General features: G+C 43.4%; 1 protein-coding gene across 1 annotated transcript in view; it reads right to left on the bottom strand.

Annotated features, from left to right (window-relative positions):
- Window positions 1-22239, bottom strand: part of shank1 (SH3 and multiple ankyrin repeat domains 1) — a 77658-nt gene that overhangs the window by 1412 nt on the left and 54007 nt on the right. The window contains exons 16-25 of the mRNA XM_055005322.1: window positions 11675-11757; window positions 11407-11531; window positions 9278-9413; window positions 9087-9167; window positions 6286-6294; window positions 5985-6011; window positions 5816-5872; window positions 5500-5615; window positions 4195-4318; window positions 51-3561 (exon numbers count right to left, since the gene is read on the bottom strand). Of these exons, the coding sequence (XP_054861297.1) occupies window positions 51-3561; window positions 4195-4318; window positions 5500-5615; window positions 5816-5872; window positions 5985-6011; window positions 6286-6294; window positions 9087-9167; window positions 9278-9413; window positions 11407-11531; window positions 11675-11757 (4269 nt within the window). The remainder of the gene's footprint in view (window positions 1-50; window positions 3562-4194; window positions 4319-5499; window positions 5616-5815; window positions 5873-5984; window positions 6012-6285; window positions 6295-9086; window positions 9168-9277; window positions 9414-11406; window positions 11532-11674; window positions 11758-22239) is intronic.

Raw genomic sequence — 22239 nt, 5'->3', positions numbered from 1 at the left:
ATGCTGTGACATAACCAAGGTGATGCCATCCAGTATTAACTAATGCGTACCTGTGTCTGCTCAGGGGCCTCTGGCTGCTCCAGCTGTCCTTGCCTCTCTGCTGCAGTTTGCTGCTCAGCTCATTGATGATGCTGGGCTTCATACTGGATGCTGGAGGGTAAATCTTCTTCCCCTCCAAAAGCGACTGGCCTCCTCCGTCACCAGACATCTGACCCTCGCTCCAGTGAGACTTCATCTCAGGAGTGCGTGGCCGATCAAAATATGGTGAAGTGGGACGTCCTAAATTCTGCATGTCTCGTACACCATAACCATCCTGGCCACTCTCGTCCTCTGTTGCTCCCTCCTCGGCCTCGTCATCCTCCTGTTCGTCTCTACGTCTGTGGGAGTGGAAGGAAGCAGGAGCAGTGCTGGTCTGTCTGTGTAGATCCCCAGAACGACCTCCCTCTCTGTACCTGTTGGTTTTAGGGTAAGTGGAGGCTGCGGCTGTTGCGTTCTGCATCTCAAAAGTTTGTCCATCCAGGTAACTCATGTACGACTCCAGAAAATCTCCTCCTCTGTCTGTTTCCCCTGTCCCGCCCGCCCCTCCCATCCGTCCTCCAGCTCCAACTCTCTCTCCTCGGTCCAGTCGGTCTCCCCGGACACCGGCTCCACTCAGACCCAGGATGCTGTCCAGATGATGATCACTGCTGCTGCGGCTGTCCAGTTCTTCAATGCCAGAGTCTACCACTGTCTCCTGGGACTCTCCTTTCTTAGTAGTGGGGGGAGGACGGTGGGGCTCTCCTGTCCTGCGGCCTCCTGTGATGGTGGTGGAGGATGTTCGCTCCTGGTAGAGCTGAGTGGAGGTGCTTGTTGTGATGGCAGCAGTGGTGGTTGTAGCAGCACAGCTCGCGGTCGTGACATGGGAGGCAGTGCCCCTATGTGGGACAGAAGTGGCAGCAGTGGATGAGTGCGCTGGCGGGCCACGGTATGCTGGGGGAGGTGCGACTGCATGTGGGGGAGGTGTGGGTGAGGAGCGCCCAGGTGTATGTGTGCTGTTGTAAAGGTGGTGGGACATAGAGAAGGGTCTGTGGTAAGATCCAGGAGGAGGTGGGGGTGAGACTGATGGAGGAGGTGGGGGGCCCGAGGTGGGCTGTAGGGTGGAGGGTGAGGGAGGGGGTGGGGGGTTGGGTGATGTCTGTGATGGAGAAGGAGCAGACTGAGTCAGATTTGCCACTTCACTGTCGTAAGATGTGAGGCTAGAGGCAGTGGAGTCCCCTGCCTGGGGCGAGGGCAGGGGTGTATGAGCAGGAAACCCACTCACAAATTGTTCTTTTTGGGGGGGTGGTGGGGGTGGTGGTGGCGGGGGAGGGGGAGGAGGTGGAGGGGGTGGGACTTGCTGTTGGCGGGAGGCCAGACTATTGGAGAGCATCCTGTGTTGTGAGTATCCCGATATTCCCCTGTCAAAACTGTTTGCAAACTCTAACGGAGGTGGGAGGGGGTCTGCGTACACAAATTCGTCATCTGCATCAACTGAAGGGGCAGGGGGAGGGAGTACCATCAGGCCGCTCCCAGTGCTCCCAGTAGTGTTAGCTGTCTGTTGACTACTGGTAGGCGGAGGAGAGGGAGGTGTGAGGGACAATATATAGGCATCAGCTTGACTTTCCATCCTGAGAAAAGACGGCCTGCGGGGCTGCTGAGACTGAGATGCCTGCTGAGCAGCACTATCAGCAGCAGCTGCATTAGCAGCAGCCTGCTCTGCTCTCCTCATGTAACCTTCTCTCTCTTTGTCCCTCTCCCTCTCTCTCGACAGCTCCCTCTCCCGTTCCCTCGACCTCTCCCGCTCCCTCTCCTTGTAAGTTGGTTGATATGGCTGAGATTGATAGTGGTGTGTGTGGACAGTTTTGTCCTCAGAGAAGCGAACTCTTAGGCCCTCACGAGCCCCTCCTCCTTCCCGCTCCCTCTCCCCTCCTCCACCGTCCTCACCCCAGACACTCCCGACTCCTCGGAGTATTCTGGGTGAGGGTGGCCGGCCAACAGTGGGAGTGGTGGCAGCCAAGGAAGAGGAGGTGACCAGGTAGGAGCTTGAGGACTGGGCGGCTGACGACACTGGCTGAGAGGTGACAGTAGATGAAGGAAACACCACGCTCGACATCTGACGGGTGAAGTGGTGCTCTGTTCGACTTCTTAACCTGCTGTCATCCCTCAGAGCACGTTCTCTGGCAGCCAGGGCAAGACCTAAGGGCGATGTGGGGTCAAGAGCCTTCCCTGTTAGAGGGTGAATGAAGGTGGTGGTTGAGGAGGGTGCTGGCTGCCTGCCTGCTGCTGTGTACAGATCAGTAGGCACAGACTTGGGCTGATAGTCCAGGGCAGGTGAGGAGTACTCAGGTAGGCCAAAGGCAGGGGGCATACTGCGGGTGTGATGGATGAAGGTGTCTCCAGAAAACATGCCCTCATCAATGGACTTCGACGGCCGCAGCCGTGTTGATGAACTTTCAGCCTGTGTACTAAGCTGTTGCTGTGACACCTGAGTCCTTGTTACCCCCCCTATCCCATCAAGACTCACATCCTCCTCAGCAGACATAAACAAGGAGGCACTCTTTCTCCGGGCTTCATGGAAACGCTCCCTGTCTCGGCGAGCTGCGCCTACAATAGCAGCCCCAAACTGGCTGGTAAAGTCCAGGTTATCCTGTGCTCGCATAGAAGGCAAGGATGGAGGTGGCGGAGCTGGGATGGATGGTGGAGCAGGGGGCTGTGGAGCAGGAGTGGAGGGAGGAGGACCATGGGGTGTTTTGACTTCATCTGCCTCTCCTGATGCAGGAACATCAGCCTCCACACTGCTGCCCTGGCTGCTCCGTCCACTGCTGCTGGTTGAAGGGGCCTTGACGATAATAGTGGGGATAGGGATGGAGCTTTTCTCCACCGACCCTTTGCCTCCCAGTGTACCCTGTCCCATGCGCAGGTCCTCTACCTTAGACTGCTTTACCAGAGGACCCTTACCTCTCCGGGCCCCTCCTTTAGGACCACCCGCTCCACCGCCAGCTGCACTGCGGTCTGCACGCTGGGGTTGACTCTGGGTAGTCTGTTGTTGCTGGGGAATTACAGTGGCAATGCTGGATGGGGGGACAGCAGTGCTATAGCCTCTCCTAAGACCTGCTGCCTTGGCCCCTGCACTTGCCCCTATCCCAGCTCCAACAGGCTCCCCAGTATAGGCAACCTTCCGCGAAGCAGTCCTGCTTTGAGCAGTGTGGGCAGTTGCGTGTGCATATGAGGTGGTGTGATCCGCCGCTCCACCACTGGGGATGGTGCTGGGACCACTTGTCCTTTCCCTGCCTCCATGGGTGAAGTGCACTGCCTGGGAGTAGGGCTGGTAGTGTGCAGAGGTGGATGTGGACTGGGACACAGAGACAGAAGGCTGCTGGGATGACTTTGCTCTCCAACCGAGTGGTGGAGCAGAGGAGAATGGAGGATCTGGAGGAGCTGTGGTGGGAGGAGGAGGGATGTCGTCTGGGCCGGGCACCGACAGGCTCCGTGCAAACTTCATGGCTGGAGGATGCAGGAACTGCTTCTCCTCCTCAGGCACCCCTACAACATTCACCAATGGAGAAAGAACAAGTAAAGGTGAAATAGGGATTTACAGATGGAGTAAAGTGAGACTCAACGAGGCTAAAGAAAAAAGAACATTTTGGGAGGAAATAAGTAAGAGTGTCTGTCTCAATCTGCCTGCCCAAGTACCTGCCAGCAAGTCTGTCCTCGATACTTATGTTTGTTAGTATGCAAGTCAGTTAGTACTACATATTCCGCAATCAAGTGGCAACGAGGCAGCATTGCACAACAGAATTTGTTTTTTGCTGGTCATTAGAGAGGACATAACTATTTCTGAGGGAAATTAGCAAAGCCTTAGTAAGCAACAAACCAGAAAACATCCCATTATAATAAGATAACAAGGAGATTAGTGGAACTTCAGTATCTAACAAATAGTAGTAGGGTAAGTATAGGACAAACAAAAATCTTATTTTTACAGTACAGGTATACAGTGACTTTAAAGAGAAAGTGTACAGCATACAATCAGCTACAGATAAAGTGCACAGGTGTTGGCCACAAACAAGACATTGTTGGCTACAGACAAACAGGTCAGCACAGCTTAGACCTCTACTGGCCCAGAGGACAGACAGACAGGCAGACAGAGGGGCAGACGGAAAAAACAGACAACCTCACCGATGGATTTCTGCCGCAGCATACCGTGCTGTGGGGCGTGACCTGAGGTGTATTGTCCACGTTCATAGCCCAGGCCCAGCCCTGACGACATCATCCCCATCCCAGACTGATCCCCATAGTTTGGCTGAAATTATAAAAATCAAGAGCATGTTAAGGAGAGCAAAACACACTGTAGCCATGAAACCAAACATACAACATATGTGAGGACTGAGAACCTAAAATAATGGAAGACATAATAATCTGTGAAGAGCAGCAGTTTTCATTCAGTGTTAATCTCAATACAGCTGCAAGTAGGTTTGAACAAGTCAAGAAAAAAAGCCTGAAAGCAATTTCTTGTTTTGTCTGTTTATACAGAAATTAACTTATTTATTGGTACAGTAGTTGTTCACTTAGCAACATTTTTATGTCTTTAAATAAAACATTAGATGCTGCCTTAGACATTAACATGTTACAAATCTCTGGACTACACACACACACACACGTGCACACACGCACACACACACACACGTATGTATTGTACTCAAGAGGCCACATGATATGGAAACAAGTCAACTGATACAAGTATATATATATATGCAGCATTATCTAGGCTAAACTTTCAAATTTTCCTGTTGAATCTACCAATGGGATCAAGCTTTGCTTTGATGTTCTTTAAATTTATATACGAAATATTCTTCTACATTTCTATTTTTGTGAGAAGTGATGCATGGGAGGTACATTTGTTTGACAACTTTTGCAAGTTACTTGTTAATCAAAATGCGACTCCCCCTTAAAATATACCCTGCTTTATCATCATTTTATTTTAAATGAGACCATAATTTAATAAATAAACACCCTGCTGTATAAAAGAGACTCAAAACTAGCAATTGAGACTATAAACTGATGAGGAAGATGTCTATTGAAGTAATAAATCAAGTCCCAAGTGATTTTCTCATAAACTTCTGTCCAATCTGAGTTCTTTTTTTTAGCCAGAGGTGTCAAAAGAAAAAAAAAATCAGGTTTAGGGTTCAGGAACTACTGCTTCACTTTGCAGACCCGCAGGCTACGTCCACCTCTTATGTACATTCAAGGATCAGAACATGTATTTTGATTTTCTGGGATGCCAGGGTCAATCAATGAGGACGTGAGGACAGAGATTGATTTGGAATAATAGGAATCTGAAGATTGGTTAAGGTTTCAATAAAAATGTCAGGCCAAGTCAATCAGGGGCAGAGTAGGGCGTGTTATGACTATGCCACCCTGTAAAATAAAAATTCATGCTTGGGATACATGTAAAGCAACTGTGGCACGTGTCATGATACACACCTCATTGCCATAGAAACTTCTTCCCCTGTCTCGTTTTGGCCCCTGTCCCCGTGTCGCCGGTGCCTCGTTGGTGCTGATTGTCTGCTGAGCAGCTGCAAGAATTTCATCTAGTTTATCTGAGAGGAAAAAAGGGGAGAAAGAGACAGACAGGGAAAAAACAGAGAGAGAGAAAGGGACATACGACAATGAAACAGAAAAATGGACGGCAACAAAACGAAGGAAACAGTGTGTGGAAAGGGACACACTTGATGATGGTGGATGAGAAAGAGAGGGAGAGATTCAGGTAACATCCACTGACAAACATGAGCTTCCTTACTGAGAGCCATCTGATAGACTGTCCTCTTCTTCTCTGTAACTTGGGAGGATTCGAATTCTAAAAGAGGAGAAACACGGCATAAGTCCAGTAAGACACCGAGTGGCGAGTGCCAAGTCATTTTGGACAGACATAAATACAATGCCTTAAGCAGGAGTGCACCAGAGCATACCTGATTTTTTTTTCCAAGGGGTAGCAGCTGGAAGGAGGACAAAAGGAGACTTAAGTTTTGGCAGGAGTGAAAGTGCGATAGTGTTGTTACAGTGAATACTAATCATATTCCCTGGAGCCTGACAAACTGAGTCACCTCGTCAGGCTTTTCGATCTTCGATGTAAAACAGCGTACATCACACCCACACTTTATGACAGCTGAAGCATGCACACTTATGGTACAGTAAATATGCTGCACACATATAGTATGCCTGTTGAAGTAACACACACAAATGTGGAATTAGTCTGAAGCTGACTCCCACCTCTTTCCACTGTTAAATGGTTAAGATCCCGTCATCGGTGAAGTGAGGACAAAGGAGACAGAGAAAAGACAGAATTAGTGGTTAAACTGGTGAACAGAAAAGGAACAAGTGCAGCCAGAAGTAAAGAGGAGGAATTAAAGGTGACCCTTTGCATCCCCTGGTGTGAGTGACTTTGTGTGTGAAACGAATAGGGATATTCTTATCTGTCATACTCAAGCCATTATATTTCTAATAATGTGTGGTTTATTGAGCTTAATTAAAGAGGAATTAATTTTTAATGCAAAATGGTTAAACCAACTATGAATGGTTTTTGAATTTCTTTATTTCATCTCTTACTTGTATCTACGCTGCACAAATCCTCTCGAAAATAAGCCACAATTTTATCGAAACACACGTTAGAACATATTTAAACAACACGCGTAAAATTACTGTCAGCAACACAACAATTTGTCAACTTTTAGTGCACTGCAGGATCATTTCCATTTTAATGTCCTTGTTATCTTGCAGCATGACTTCTAGGTGAACTGGGACACTGCACCAATCACAGAGGTGAGAAAGTTTAACAGGCGTCATAGCTAAATGAATCTGAATGCATTAGAATAAGCATATGGCGTGGCTGACATGGCTTCATCACACATTACTCCTCTTACCTTAATTTAGAAGGAGGCACAATCAACAAGAGTCTCAGCTAAAAAGTGTCTGGCTGCTTTATGGTAAAGACTTGTAAGAAAATCCGATAAAACGACTTTTTTTTTTTTTTTTTTTTTAAAGAAAACATAACCAAACAATATTAATACTAATCCCTATTTGATTTTTTTTTAAATTGCAATGACATACAAAAACACATTTTCAACAGGTCAAAGCTCACCAGTGGACAAATTTTGCAATGGTGTCACAGTTTCTAAATACCTCAAATCTAGTTTGACATTTTTATGCAGCAATTTCTTGTTACTTACTGACAATGCTGTTTTTAAGTGCACTAAAAAGGTACTTTGCATTTTTAAGATTATTTATTAAATTTAGTTTTTTGAATGTAGACATTGATGTATTTAGTTGACATATTTTTTAAATGAAAATGAGTGCAATGCAGACGGAGTGCAGATCTACTTAAGCAAACAGAGACATTTGAGACGGTAAGGGTGTTAAATAAATGTTATTTTAAGTTTAGTCAATTAGTCCCATTTTTTACCAGTAATATATTGTTGTATTTTATTGAATGCAAAACAACAACATCTGCCATCAGCTGTGCTATAATCTAAATATCGGCATCAACATCAGTCACTGAAAAACCCATACGGTCGACACTAGTTAATACATACAGTATCACTGCACACATACTGTACAGTGATACTGACAATGGAGTATATAGTGAACATGTAGTGAGCACTGGGACAGTAGGAAGGTGCTTTGGGGAGTCAGGAAACCAATACCTGTGTGTCAGAGTGGGTGCTCATGCTTTGTGCTGGTCAGGTGAGGTCACACCACAGAGAGAAGGCAGGTGAGGGGAGGAGACGGGGGAGGAATGAAGCAACGGGCTGATCTCTACACTCAGGATAAACTTTATTCAGGTCCTGACTTGCGGCAGCAGGACATGACTCGTTGTAACTGCTGTTGTTTACAGGGTTGGGCAAGTGTCCATCACTGTTTGTAAGAGAGAGTAACCAGATCTGGGAACAGCTGACGAAGACCTGCCGATTCTTCTCCAGCAGGTACACGTCATCAGCTTTCATATATCATCAGCCACATACTGGGCATGCTCAGAACCAGACAGCAGCAGGAGCAGCGGCGGCAAGAACCATAAATGTTTAGAAGATATAATCCAATCACCAATAAAACACTGGCCAACGTTCTGATATGCAAATGGGGGCGTTGACCCTCACCATGCACTCTCCTCCCACTATTTTGCCTCAAATAGAGATGGCATACGCATAGCCACACATAATGCTGTTGCTATAGCAACAGACCTGGAACAAAGTTGTGTGTGTGTTTTTTTTTTTTTCCCTTAAAAATTACTCATCTCAATAATTTTATCCTTGGTGTCATTTCTTCCAAATGAATCAAAGACATTTTCAACAAAGGACGATAACAGCAGAAGAGGGACATATTTTACAAGTTGCTCACTGACACATTGTGACCAGATACTTTGCTATGATGTTTATGACACCCGGAAACTCTTCGCAGGTGACGCCCATTCCCCTGCAGTGTTACCTTGGCAACAAATACTTGCAGAGTGTCAGTGTGTGTGTGTGTGTGTGTGTGTGTGTGTGTGCGTGTGTGCGTGTTGAGCAGAGGGGCTGCCACATTGCTCTGTGGGCGCCGGGGTTAAAGCTGTGGGCGGGTCAGGGAGCAGAAGGGGATGCAGGGGGGTAAGAGGTAACAGAAGCAGCAGTGAGAGAGGGATCACAGGGTGGATGGCGACACTTTTTCTGGGTGGGGTTACCTGTAGTGGGGGTGCTGGAAGTGACAGTGTGGAACCTCTGAAAGAACAGTGAAATGCATTGACACCGTCATCCTCGGCGACAGTCAATCTTCTTTTCCTCTTGTTTCTGCCACCGAATAACTACAATATCTCCCCTCTACTTTCTTGCTGTCTAAATTTAGCCCTAGCTCAACTCCCCTTCACACTTTCAGTATCTTTAAAAACCTCCAACACTAGTTTCACACTGTTTCTATCATTCCTCATTCCCTCAATCTGTTTCTACCAAGTAAAGCAGCCCTAATCTTTGCCTACATCTCCCTAGCAGTCTGATTCTTCATTTTTGTTTTATCCTCATAAAAGTTTACCAAAGCTTCTTTCTTACCCATCTCCTCCAGCTCTGAAGTCATGGATTTGGATCGCAGGGCGATAGCCGGAGTGCTCAGCCTTTTACTCTGCTGGGGGACTGAAGAGAAATAGGCAGCTGTGGTCAGTCAACCTCTTCAAAAACAAGCTTCAGTTACAACCAGCGGTCATCACCAGCAGCTCCCCAGGCAGCAGAAGACACACTCTTACTTTTCTTCCTGGAACCCTCCTCCATGTCAGGGTTACGGGTTACCATGACAACCTTAACCATGAGGCTGTTGCCACCTTGCCGGATCATGTTGACGACCTGCCGATGACCAACCTTCACCACATTCTGACCGTTGACCTGGGACAGGGACACAGAGGAGTAGTTTATTAGCAGGGTTTACTGCTATTTTTGCAATATGCCGTGGCTGCGCTGAACACGTAACACATGAGGACCATTGCGGAGCAGCTGCTGCGTAACTATTCTTCCTGTTATCAATACAACTGGCTACATTACACTGGAAAAAATGCCCCTCTCAAAGCAAGAAAAAAAAACTTATTTCAAAGAACTTTTACCTTGAAATGAGTGGAAAAAATCTGCCAATAGAACAAGTGAAAAATGGCTTGGTAGGATTTCTTGAAATAAGATATGATATTTAGAACATTGAGATCTGTAGGATTCGGTAGCACCAACTTTCAAGGCTTGATCAACCTCTATTGCTGCAGAATAGCTTTAAGTTGTGAACCCATTTCTTGTTCCCTGAAAAAGGCCTTTTTGTACAATTCTGAAATTATTTTTCAGTTTTGGGTAACCGTACCTTTTTTTTTTAAACCTCTGGCAGTTCCCCACTTACCTTTGTACCATTTCAAGCTGTTCATTGTACTTGAACTACTTGAATGTCAGTTAAATAGATGGAAAAATTGGGGCGTTTTAAAACTTTTGACTGGTAGTGTATGTGTGAAGAAAATACTGAAAAGGTCGATTGATAATCATAAGCAGTCAGATTATGATGTAGTTCCTTCAAAAAAAAAGGTTAAAATAAAGTTTTTTCATGTTTTTTTTAAACATTTGTTGTAAAAGTTGCTTTGATGTTTGTAAGGTACACTGTGATTCACATGCATTAAAAATTTTTCCTGCACAAGATTACATGTCTGAAAGTCACTTTATTTGGGGCAAAAGTTAAAAATAGTGCTGGGCGATATGGAAAAAAATCATATATCACAATATGGATCATTTTATATCACGATAACGATATATATCACGATATACCACAATAAAGTATGTTTTCAGTTAATCTCTGAAAAGTTTGACAAAAATTTCATTGCTTACTTTTCTCCATGAAACTTCAACCTGTTGCGCGTCCATCGTTCAGCGCTCATGAGTTAAGTAACATAAAGCATGTCGCAAACGTAAAGCAGCGTCATGTCGCAAAAACCACAAGACGGAGTTTCTTTGCGAAAAATCTCTTTTTTATCCTTCTTTATTTTCACTTATATAAACTTGCATAGTATAGTATGCATAATGACAAGAAAACACTAATAAAATCGTCGCAGGCTATTTAATGATATATTTGCTGTAATAATTGATAAAATTAGGTTAGAAACGATAGAAGAGAAATGGAACGATAAACACTTTTCTATCGTTCCCATGATATGTATCGTCGTATCGCCCAGTACTAGTTAAAGAGTAGAAATGTACGGCTATAAAATAAAACCCACTCTAATTATGCTTCTGGACCTCAGTTAAAATTTCTACATGGCAACAGCCCTGTAGGTCCTTGACATATTTACCTTAAAAAGCATTTACAGTTAGGCAGAAGTATTTATCTTTGGTTTGGCCTGCTGTGATTATTTACAAGGTATACTCCATTCTATTATTTGTCTTTTGATTTATACCTGTAACTTGTGTGTTAAAATCCTGACTGCAGGCCTCATTTCCTTAAGGATAATAGTAAAGCTGAAACCTTCACTATAATTTTATCACCAGGTGAAAATCTTCTGCTAAACAGATTACTGTCTGTTTTCAGTCCTGTTTGTTTCTTAAGTATCTAAAAAAATTGCTGAAAGAAATTTCTGTGAAATTTGGTGAACAGTGGGGCCATGGAACAAGCTCAGTGTATGGCTTCACATCTTCACATGTTCAGTAAAAAAGAACATTTTAAACCGAAGACTTTGATGAGGATTAAGATATAACAATTTCAAACAAATTGTCTTATTTGAAAAAAATTAAAAATCCACACTTGAAAAACTGATGCACCCTTGCACAAACTATATATGTAAACTCTCAGAAACACCAACAGGAAATCTGTTAGTGATTTTGAACCCCATAGTGCCGAGATAAATCAGGTCAGTACCTCTATGAGGAAATCTCCCATCCTGAGACCGGCTCTCCAGGCCACTCCTCCCTCGTCGACAGACTCCAGGTACTGCAGGGCAGGGAAGGCCGGGGTAGGAGTAAACTCTTCGATCGGAGTCTGAGCTGGAGACACCATAAAAATATGAATTGCATCAGCATAGCATGTGATACCATATATTCCATATATTCTAGTTAATTAAAAAATTACCATGCCTGAGCTGCCTTTGACCGCAGAGCAAAAAGTTTGTTTTCTTCACATTTCTTACCTTTGGCCCCTCTCAGCACAAAGCCGAAACCCTCGCTGTCTTTTTTCTGTAGAAGCACCGTCTTCTCCTTGATTATATAGTCACTAGCAGAGAGGAGACAGAAAAAGACAAGAGAGGTTGTTTAAAGTAAGCCAAGACTGTACATCTTTGCACACCAGCTTTAAAATCTGTAAATTATAACATTTTTCTTGCCTGAGCTAATTTTCTCGTCTCCAATCACACCTCCTCCTGTGTCCCCCTATGATGACATCACCACCAATACAGGGCAGGCAGAAATGTCAATTTTCAAACTTCCGTTTTTATCTAAAGTTTTGGAAAAAGTGGTTTCAAATCAGCTTTTAGCTTTTGTGTGCCAACCTAACATCTTTGAGAAGTTCCAATCTGGTTTTAGTGCTCTACATAGTTATGAAACTGCCCTCCTCAAGGTAACAAATGACTTCCTCCTGGCTGCTGACAGAGGAGAGTGTGCAGTTTTAATTCTTTTAGATCTGAGTGCAGGTTTCGACACTGTACAGCATACAATTTTAATCAAATGTCTTAGAACTTGTGTTGGCATCAGAGACACTGCGCTTGATTGGTTTTACTCGTATGTTTTAGACAGAACCTACTCAATTGCCATAGGTAATCATTCCTCCTCTTCAGCCCCCATTACCTGTGGTGTACCACAAGGTTCAATTTCAGGTCCAATTTTCTATTTTCTATTTATTTACTCCCTCTAGGTCTTTTAATCCAACGCCACAATGTATCCTTTCATTTTTATGCAGATGACACATGGATATACCTTCAGCTGAGACCTGCTGATCCAGGAGGCCTAGCTGCTGTTTTTGACTGTCTCAATAACATTAACCGTCGGATGGCTCAAAACCTTCTTCAACTAAGCAAATCAAAATCTGAATTTTTACTTTTTAACCCTCCTAACCCACACAGCAGTCTCACCACCAAAAACCTCGACCCATTATCCACAAACATAGACCTCGTTGCCAGAAACCTAGGTGTTTTATCTGACCCACACCCATATCAAAAAGGTTATCCAGTCTTTCTTCCTCCAAATCAGAACATTCTCCAAGATTAAGCCGATGCTCTCACACCCAGACCTGGAAAAGCTTGTAAACACTCATCTTTTCCCGTCTCGATTATTGTAACTCCTCCTTTCTGGCATTCCTGTAAAGCTCCTCTGTCGCCTCCAACCTGTCCAAAACACAGCAGCTAAGCTTCTTACCAGTTTTAAAAGACAACATCACATCACACCTATCTTGGCTTCACTGGTTCTCTGTTTGTTTTGGAATTGATTTTAAGATTTTGCTGATCACTTCTAAAGCTCGCCAGGGTCTCGCCCCAAGCTACATTTGCGCTGCTGACCGTTTATGAGTCTGCTCACAGCCTTAGATCCTCAGGTGAATCCCTTCTGGTTGTTCCAAAGTCGAGGCTTAAATCTAAGGGTGACGGAGCTTTCTCCATCAGGACCCCTCGACTTTGGAACGACCTGCCTGAGGAGATAAGGCTCGCAGAGTCACTAACTTCTTTTAAGTCACTTCTTAAAACCCACTTTTATAGACTTGCTTTTATGTGAAGTTTACTTTTAGCTTTAATTAGTTTTAGTGTTTTATTCTGTATTATGTCCTGTTTATTTTATATGTTCTCTCTTGTGTTATTTTAATTTTAGCTGCCTAGTTCTTTGGTATGACGTCATCTCGTCAAGTTTTTAATTTTTAGATTTTTAATTTGTAACTTTTAACCTTCAATCTTATTCTTCATTTTTTGCCTAGTTCCCTTGTTTGATACGCATACTAATCTAGCTAATTATTCATTTTTACTATTTATTTTAATTGACTGCTCTGCCTTGTCTCCTTATGTCTTGCTTGATTGTCTGTGTTTGCATGTTTTGACTGTCAAAGCACTTTGTGAACGCTGTTCTTAAGGGTGCTATATAAATGACGTTATTACTGTCATTATTATTAATATATATATACTGGAATTTACATATAGATCTGCATGTGTATATTAACATCTATAGTTTAGCTTTGTTTGTATCACAGCCTCCTATTTTCTGTTTTTCTCATGTTTAATGGCTGAGATGTGCCTTTTGGTATTTATTACATATGCATTGCTATAAAGGTTTTTAAATAATGGATTACATCAGATTTGTTTGGTACAATAAGCCTAATTTAAACCAGGACATACTTAAGGGTAACTGTGATCCACCTTCAAGACAACAAAAGTTTTTGTTTAATATCTGTTGTGTAGACAGACAGTAACAGTTGAGGGTAAAGTTATAATATGCTATAATATGTCTATGCTTGCTTTGACTGGCATTGTAAATATCCTGAAATATGCATATCTTGAAAACAATACATCAGAGTGGTTAAATATAGAATTTAAACCTGGATATCAAAACAATATTACACCTTCAGTTCAATACTACTGCAACTGGTCAAAATATCTCATTAGGTAAACGCCATTAAATTGCATTGTATTCCACAACTGCTACAGCAGAGTTTTGCTGTCCTTCAATTTCCTGTATGTTTTTGACAGAGAGCCCAGAGCTGGTTTCTACCAGAACCTCAGTAAGAGATGCTATATACAGTACGATGGCGCTGCTTGTTGCCTCAGCAACAGCTAGAACTGGACGCAGGGAAACTTGGGTAGGTCTACAGCAGAGCCAAGCTATGTAATGGTAAACTATTAGTCACTGACAGCAGAGAACAGGCACTGCATGCTCACAGGTGGAGCTCATATAGAATGGTACACATTCTGTTCTGCACTGTGGCACAAACAGATGGGAAATATGCAACTTGTGGTGGAATGCAGTAGTTCAGATTTACTCAAGTACTGTACTAAAATGAAGTATTTTGCTTAGCGCTTCCATTTTAGATGACTTTTTACTTCTAGTGAGCACCATTTCAGTTGGAAATATAGATACAATATTATACTACTTAAAACCCACTTTTCATCTTAAGATTTGCTCAGGCTTTTTTTTTTTTTTTTTTTTAAATTCTTTATTTTCAAAAATAGTTCACAAACAAGGTTTACAATGCAAGTATTTCCATAATGATTTGCTCAGGCTAGGGAAACATGCATTGATGACAGTTTAATTCCCATTTCTGCTTATGCGCCTTTTTGAAAACCTTTGGCTGGCTTTTTTTTTCTTTTTCTGTAAACAGTTTTTCAAAGAAGTATCCCCTCCGTTAACATTTAACATCTAAATTTTTTTTATTTAAATAACTGTTGAAAGCCCGAAAAGGTAATGTTGTCCAACAATAATTCACAGAAAAACAAAGCTCACATAAAATTAAGACAATCACAAATTTCTGCAGCAGAATTTAAATTTTCTACCTTGCTGACTCGTTAATTATCTCACAACCTGTCAGACATGTCGTAGTGAGGCACAAGCTCAAGTTTGAAGACTGCTGAGAAAAACTGTTATGTCCACTCCAACCAGAAAGAACAGTAAAACCTGTGCATTAGTGCTTCAGTATTTAAAGTCTAATAATCAGTCACCAGGGATATTTTTCTGTTGTTTGAGTACTTTTAATTACATTTTGCTCCTGACACTTTTTGGAGCTTGAATACTGAAACTTTCCTTGCCAAGGAGTATTTTTAAATTGTTGTACCAGTATTTTTACTTAAGCGGACATTCCTCAGTCACTGTAAGCAATGATGCAAGACAATCAAAATGCACAATTTTCCATCAAGTCCTTCAGGTGTTTTAAAAAATCAACAAAAATGCATTCACGGTAAGATGCATTCGTTGACTTCGTAGCATTAGAGGTCAGACGTGAGTCATTTGTGACTCGGTGGTTTAAACCACTTTGGAGGAGTTGGGTATAAGGAACCACCTCTAAGCTATCAGGGACTCTGGTCTTGTTATGAATGAAAAGGCCGTACAAACAGCCATTCAGCCAGTCAGTGAGTCAGAGAGGTATATATACCGTGTCAGCTGTAACATACTGTAACCGCATGCTGATAATCCCATCGTGCACCAAAATAGTCCCAGCCCACTCCATCTGTTCATCCCTCTCTCTTTCTCTCTTCACTGGCTTTTCTTCTTTTTTACATTTTTCCATCCTGATGGCCACTCCATACTGCTCTCTAAATTGGCTTCCTGCCCTTGTTCTCCAAACTTCTAATCATACACTAACTTTCCTTCTAATCACATTTCTTCCTTTTTCATTCAGTCTATTGAGTGTGTGATGCTCTCCACAGGCTGTGAGAGCCTCTCTGTCTCTGCCAAATCTCTGTCTCTTTGTTATTCTCGTCTTATTTTGTCCATTGCTGCTCCCCATCCCAGACCACCGAAGGACCAAGTGAATACACAGTGCCCTGCACACATTAATACATTAACACAAGTGAATAGTGGCAAAAACCAGCATTCATACACTTAAACACCAATTATTTCAGCTATAAAGTAAATTGGCAGAATGGTTCAATGAAACACTGCTAAATGCAGACACACATCAAATTTACCCATTAGGTGTTTCATGCTCTGTTCCTGCAGGCAACACAAGCAACAAGTTACTGTAATCCATTCATTTTTTTAAAGCTGAACTACAATGAAAATTCAGCTTGTGTGAAGGCAACCAACATCACTTTAGGAAATGTAACCACGACCAACATACATATATTTGCACGTTTTCCTACTGGCAAGGTTTAGTCTGACAAAAAGTTTCTCCACAGCAAAACAAAACTTAGGATTATCACAGAGGAAGTTTCAACTTTTACTAGAGAGACCGTGAAAAAAAAGTCTCAAAAATTACCCTTGAAAAACGATCACATCCATCACTGTGGTAACTAATAAGCTCTGAAGTAATGGTCTTGACTTTTTTGTTATTTAAAACAAATGGTGCCTTACAACTGCCCGGTCCAGCTCTACCAATCCATCAGCATCCTGTAACATTATGAAAAGTGATAGGAAAACAGAAGAAAATGCAGAGTTGGCTTGATCAAAACTTTGAGGACCACTGTGTAAATACACTTATCCCCATCTTAACAGTCAACAAAGTGGCACTTAGCAGACCGAGTTTTCCATGATGTGAAGAAAAAGCTTGGCAGCTGCTTTAAAATGTGCTTTTTATGAAGAGTTGGAATATGTGTCTGATCATATGCATGATGTGCTCACGCTATACTCACTCAGGCTGTCAGGATGTGTTCGTGTGAGGAGTTGCATCCCATATAACTCTATTTCTAACTAACTCAGGCTCTGTTGTCTACAAGGACGTCATCAACTTTAAGTGGCATTAGCTCTATCCCATTTCAGTGGTTGGATCCTCTGACGTTCAAATTTCGAGACCAAATACATCACAAAGGGCTAACAAGGCCTGTCCCATTTCAAAAGCTCCCAGAGAAGAAATGCAGCCTACTTTTGCTCACCAGCTATTCATCCTTGGAAGCATCAGTGCCTCTCAGTCCAACATGAGCTGCTGAGTGGTTCAATAAGCTGTTCAGGCAACATGTGACGTCAGGGAATGATGCATAATGTGGTCGTTCATTCAGATAGCTATTGGTCAGGAGTAAATATACTATTTGCAGGGAGGTGCAGGGTGTAAATGAAGAAAGCCAGCTACAAACACTTGTTGTTAGCAGTCTGGTTGTGTAGAAGAACAGAACTTCAGCGTGTGTTTCTATAAAGTACTTCTCAAACTTGTACGTATCCCAGTTTATATTTACACTTTTTGGGGTGGAGATTGTTTCCACCTCAAGCTGATACCCGTGCACAACATTAGTTTCAGTCTCTATGAGAGTCTGCCATCTCATTTAGAGAAGAAGAGCACATTATGGACTGCAGCATCCTTCCGAGGATCCAGCCACTGTCCTGGGATACAGAGTTGTCATCAGAGAGCGACTGAACTGGACAGTGCAGCACAGCATACAGCGTGCCACATACTGCATAGGTGAGAAGCCAAAGCATTAAACAGGTTTGGCCAAGCAGGCTCCCATAGAGGTGTCAGAAAGAAGCTGGAACTTGTCATGCATGCTGCATCGTTAAAACTCCCTCACCATGCGCTGTTTCCTTTCTGTCGGCAGTCTCCCTCTCTCTATCTCCCTCTCTCACACACACAGAAACACGCACAAAGACTGGTAAACACACAGAAACACGTCACGCATCACACAGGACACAAGAACGCATGCATGAAGTATCCAAAAGAGGGGGAGACATTTGCCTTTCACACCTTTGTTTTTTATGATGGACAACAGCAAACACATACATACACACATACAGAGCACACACACACGCACACAGACATTGGCATGCATGCACACAAACAAACACGCAATCATCCTGCACATCAGTAAAAACAGCGAGCATCACTTCTGCCAGTGCAGCATTGCTAGAGGACATTTGTTCAGAGAGCGAGTCAAAGCAGAGAGAGAAAGAAAACGACACACACACATGTTCATACAGCGAAACACAGAACGACTGCACTGCTCATACACCGGGCTGTGCAGCAGCAGCTCTCCTCCGTCTCCACACACATGCATCACACACTCACTGAATCAAGCACATCTGTCTGCAAGCATGCTTTGCAACATCTGTCAATATATCTCATCGATCCTGCCCTGCCATCCATGATGTCCACATGCATCCCCCCCCCCCCCCCCCCCCCGCCCCCCGGCAACTGGAGGAAGAGAAGGAAAGCAAAGGAGGGGAGGGTAGGGGGGTATAAAAAGCCATGGCAGGTACCTGTAAATGAACCAGACGCTCCTATTCACAGGGCCCAGCGACGGCCAGGAAGAAGAGAGGGAGAGGGAGAGGGAGAGATCCTCCTCGCCGCATGCCCCCATCGCCATTTCCTCCCCTCCCTCTCCTCCTCCTCCTTCTCCTGCTCCTTCTCCTTCTCGTCTTCCAGCGAGACAGCAGCGAGCGCGAGCCGCGAGAGAGGAGGAGGAGAGGAGGAGGAGGAGAGAGAGATGGAAGAAGGGAAAGGGAGAGGGAGAGGGCCGAGCTCTCCCAGCCCCTTCATACTTAAGACAGAGAGAGAGGAGGACTGGGAGAGAGAGAGAGTGAGGGATGGAGATGGTTCGCTGTGACTGCGACACAGAGAGAGAGAGAGAGGAGAGGAGGAGGGGGAGAGGAAGGGGAATAAGGTGGCTTAAAAAAGGAGAGAGAGATGAGGTAATTTAGAGAGAGAGAGGTGATTGGGTTTGTTCACGGGGGGCTTCATGCACAAACACACACATAGAGTCCAAACACACCAGCGTTCATGCAATCAACTCACACACAGAGCCACATGCACTGTCTATCTTCTTCGCCTTCATCCACATTCCCTGCACTCCTCCACTTCCTATAGTTTATATGTATAGTATTCACTCTGCCTATTTATCACTGTCATGATTTCCCATTCATAAAAATGGGTGCAGCTCCGATAAGTCTGCTATACAGTAATTCATTCAAAGGGGGAGGTGGGATGACGGAGGCCTCGCAAGTGACTGAAGAGGTATCATCATCATATGACATAATGTTAAAAGATAAGCCAAATTATCATTATGTAATGTTACAAAGGAAAAAATGCGGTGTTTAAGAATAACTTCGTGCAGATCTTTCTGGAGCCTCTGCTGCTGTCCTCCTGCTGTTATTGACCCCATGTGCCTTTAAATCACACTTAACTAACCTCACCCACCCCTCCTTTTTTCCTTCTTCCAAGCCTCTAACATGCACACACACACGCACACTGTTCTCACATTTGCTGTAAACAAAGCATGAATGAGAGGGTAGAGCAAATGAGAGAGGGGTGGGTGGGGGGGGTATCAATGCAGACAGGAAGAGGAGAGAGGACAGAGAAACAGCTGGCAGATGAGTGGCGGAAGGAGGAAGAGGAGGAGGAGAGAGAGGAGATTCTCTCGAATAGGCACTCACATCATCTCTTAGTCAGAGCCTTCTTCCACGTATGTCGAAGTTGTCCTCCGTCGCCTTGCCCTCCCTCCCTTCTTCCCTCTACGTTTGCTCTCTCTATCTCCCTCCCTTTCTCGCATCCTCTTGCCTCCCTCCTGCATTTGAGGATGATCACAGCTCCTGTCCTCTCTCCTCTCACATCTCTGCCTTTTTGTTTCTCTCCCTGCATGTCAGGCTATACCACTGTGATTCTGTGTGTACAGTATGTCTATGGAAGCATGTGCAATGAGAGAGAGAGGGAGAGAGGTGGGGCAGGGAGCAAATACTGACAGAAGGTCCACATGATTGTCTTTATGTTTATCTCCATATCTGTTTAATGTGTGTGTGTGTGTGTGTGTGTGTGTGTGTGTGTGTGTGTGTGTGTGTGTGTGTGTGTGTGTGTGTGTGTGTGTGTGCATCATGCATCTATACTTTACAGAAAAATCTAAACACACTGTTTAATATTTTTGTATTTCTCCTATTGCATATTCCTGACAAAAAGTCATTTAAACGTGTTTGTAAGATATCCAAAGATGACATTCAGCGACTGTTGCTTTATGCATGCACATATAAGAGACGATGCAATACACAAAAACCACCACAGCAGTGTTTAACAGGCTACTCTGCACCTCTCTTCCAAACGGTGCACTCGCTTGTCCTTATTTGACTCGCTGTTGGCCAAAAAAATGGGCTCGTGTGGACTAGCTGAGGAGCAGCAGCATGTACAGATTGTCTATAGTTGAATGCATCTGTGGCAGTGACATCAGTTTATAGCTTTCAATTCTTTCAAAACAAGCAGCAGTGTTCAAGTGGCTTTTGATGCTCATTCAAAGACAAACATGTAGCAAATGCAGTGTAAATGCTTTAAAACAATACTAATATTGTTACCAGTGTTGTTTTAAATGGTGTCAGTCATGGTGTGTGCAAGACGCAAGTTAAAATGTGCAATATGTGTGAGCAGTAGCTGTCACAAGTTGGGTGAGTGACAACAGCGTTACACGCATTTTTGTGACCAGTGTTAAGTGCACATTTACAATTTCACCACTAACAGGTGCAGAGAGCAAAAATGACATTCTGTGTCAGTCAGCAGCAGGGATGATCCAACCGTCATGTGGAGGATCATCACTGGTGACTTGAGGTGGGCCTGCAGCTTCAACCCAGAGATTATAGAACAGCTGTCACAGTAGAAGAACCAGCAAGACATCAGGTCAGGAGCACAGCAAGGGCATGCACTAGTTTTCTTCACATTCACGTGGTTGTGAACCATGAATTTGTAGCTCAGGGTCAGACTGTCAACGCAGATTTTTACTGTAGCGTCTTGAGGTGTCTGATAGAGAACATTCAGCCCAAACGACATGAACATTGCCCACTACAGCACCCTACTCACGAGACTGGGCTCCGTGCAACTGCTTTCTCTTCCATAACATGATATTCAAGTTGAAGACTTGCAGTTTTGGCACAGAAATTCAGCTCCTATCAATGATGGTGCTTGATATATTTGCATAACTGGAGTTCCAGGGAGTATTACAGGCATTGGATGCACAAGGACACTACTTTGACAGGAATGGTAGCCAAATATATGTTAGAAGCAGTTCAAACTGTTTTTAGGCATAATCTTGGATCATTCTTGATCATTTCTCATATATTTTACCGTGCATGCAATTAGAGCAAGACTATAATGCACTTTAGGCCCTTGTGTTTATAAGACTCCAGTACACAATCTATTTTGTTCATCACAGAAGGCTGTGCATTTTCAACAGATGAGGTAAGTTCTCACTCCACTGAACTTCTTTCAGATGTATAGATAGGCTGAGAGAGCTCAACGCACTGCAGCATAAGAAAATACAAGTAATAACAAGCAATTGCAAAAACATTTTCACCATTTTAACATCACATACGTCATATTAAAAACTGCTACATGCACATTCACCACTCTAATTATACTTAAACAGCATAAAAACACGTTGGAAATAGGGCATCTGAAATAAGCAGAGAAGCACTGCAATTCACATATGATAACTGAACAAATTTACACAGCAGTTTCCGGTAGACACCAATAAGTAGTAAAAAAACAAAAGGTTAGTGCTGCTAATTCTACAGCAATATCTCCAAAAAACATAAAATATAAATATCATAAGCTCTGATTTAAAATCTGTTCTTCACTGACATGCCATCGATGTGTTCAGCAGGTTCTTTATGTTGCTTATGCGCTGTAGAATTGGAGAATGTGTTTCCCAGTGCTTGTGTTTTAGTTTACTGCAGCTGAGCTTTACCTAATACTTTGTAAAAATTGTGACAAGGTTTAGTCTATTTGCATGTTTTTCTTAAGCTGTAGTACGTTGAGCTCTCTCTGCCCACTGTATGCAATGTATGATGGCCTTCTTTCACAATTGGTGGTTGGAGTTCTATAAACATCACATCTAAATTGCAAAGATTAAAGTCTGTGTTGACTCTAAATTAACATTTCTCACTACAGCACAGACAAGAATTCACCTAACTGTGATGAGTTTTTATCACATCCAAATATTCAAACATTTCTAATTTTGTACAGACTGACTGACCTGAATTTGCACACTGAACATATTTAGACCACTGGAAAAACAGAAAAGGCTAAGATGGGAGGAGAAGAGCAGAAGGGAGGAATGATAAAAGTAGGGCGAGGACCAATGTCATTAAAAAGACATCTGAGGTGAAGGGA

Source organism: Amphiprion ocellaris, chromosome 19 (assembly GCF_022539595.1).
Source record: "Amphiprion ocellaris isolate individual 3 ecotype Okinawa chromosome 19, ASM2253959v1, whole genome shotgun sequence".
Classification (NCBI taxonomy): domain Eukaryota; kingdom Metazoa; phylum Chordata; class Actinopteri; family Pomacentridae; genus Amphiprion; species Amphiprion ocellaris.
Note: the sequence above shows the minus strand (reverse complement) of the source record. Positions and strands in the feature narration are given on the sequence as shown.